This window comes from Frankliniella occidentalis, unplaced genomic scaffold, assembly GCF_000697945.3.
Source record: "Frankliniella occidentalis isolate FOCC.00 unplaced genomic scaffold, Focc_3.1 Scaffold226, whole genome shotgun sequence".
Classification (NCBI taxonomy): domain Eukaryota; kingdom Metazoa; phylum Arthropoda; class Insecta; order Thysanoptera; family Thripidae; genus Frankliniella; species Frankliniella occidentalis.
In genome coordinates this window covers 201,027-202,218 of record NW_026267352.1, presented here as the reverse complement: position 1 = coordinate 202,218, position 1,192 = coordinate 201,027, and the positions used below count along the sequence as shown (strand labels likewise).

General features: G+C 62.8%; 1 protein-coding gene across 1 annotated transcript; it reads left to right on the top strand.

Annotated features, from left to right (window-relative positions):
- Positions 1 to 443: 443 nt before the first annotated feature.
- Positions 444 to 1,190, top strand: LOC113202054 (uncharacterized; the record flags this gene model as incomplete). Its single annotated transcript, XM_026416110.2, has 2 exons — positions 444 to 638; positions 750 to 1,190. A coding segment is annotated over exon 2 (441 nt), but the record flags the coding sequence as incomplete, so codon positions are not given.
- Between the last annotated feature and the right edge of the window lie 2 nt (positions 1,191 to 1,192).

Genomic DNA, 1,192 nt, shown 5'->3' with positions numbered 1-1,192 from the left:
TGCTGTCCTCAACATGGTGCCGAGATCTAAATATATTCTCTCACATCACGCAGGAAATCTAAGTTCGCTCTTCGCCTAACAACAAAAATATTTTCATCAGCCAAGAAACACCGCCGCCGCCCCACGACGCGTCACCATAGCACAGCCAAGGCACAGCAGACGTCAGGCGGATCAGCTGTTTGCCCCCCCCCCCCCTCTCCCGGTAGGGCAGCGTCCTTACTACCCCATTCTGGAGCCTTCCCCACGTCTCGCGATTCTTCCCGCCACTCCCTCGCGGTTGCACCCGAAGCGACCCGAAGCCGCTCGGCCGCCGCCGCTCGGCGCCCGAACATTCCCGAACGCCCGGGACGGTTCGCGCTAGTTCGCGCGCGCAGCGAGTCACTGGCTCCCCCACCACCGCGGCACGCCCCCTCCCGCGACCGCCGTCCAATAAAACCGCTCGCCCCGGCACCGAGCTGTCAGTTCATCCCCGGCATTCCCTGCGACTGAGAGTTCTGTGCGCGTTCAGAGCGATCATCATCGAGTCGAACCTGAGTGTTGCCTTACGATTTTCTGAGCAAGTTCTCAAGCAGAGTCTTCTTCAAGACTAATTTCTACTCCCATTTCATCTGCACATCTTCGCTTCGTTAACAGTCAAGGTAAGATTTGCTCTCCGTCTCCCCCTAAAGTACGCCGTTGTGAAGGCTTCGGCCAGGCTTCTTCACATCTCGTCAACCTAGTGGCTAACCGGCTTGTCTATTCTATCGCAGATGTCCCTGTTGCCCTACATCCTGAGCGAGCTGCACGACATGTCCGCGGCCCTGGACGGCCGGCGCCACGGCCCGCGCTGGGAGCGCGACGACTACGGCCTCCTCGACGACCTGCTCACGTACCGCGACGTCGTCCACCCGGCTCTCGCACCAACCCGCGGCCTGCTGCGCCTCGTGGACCTGGACGACCCCGAGCAGGTCCCCGCCCACCACCACCTCGTGATCCGGCCGCGACACCTGCTGAGGCGCCAGCTGTCGGCGCCCGCCCGCCGCGCCCAGGAGCTGCGTCAGCGGAGGCAGCAGCAGCAGGCCAAGGAGGCCGCCAGGAAGGACGACGACGGCCTGCTCATCAACGTGGACGTGCAACAATTCCTTCCCGAGGAGCTGTCCGTCCAGGTGCTCAAGGACCAGGGCTGCGTCGTCGTGGAGGGCAAGCACGAGGA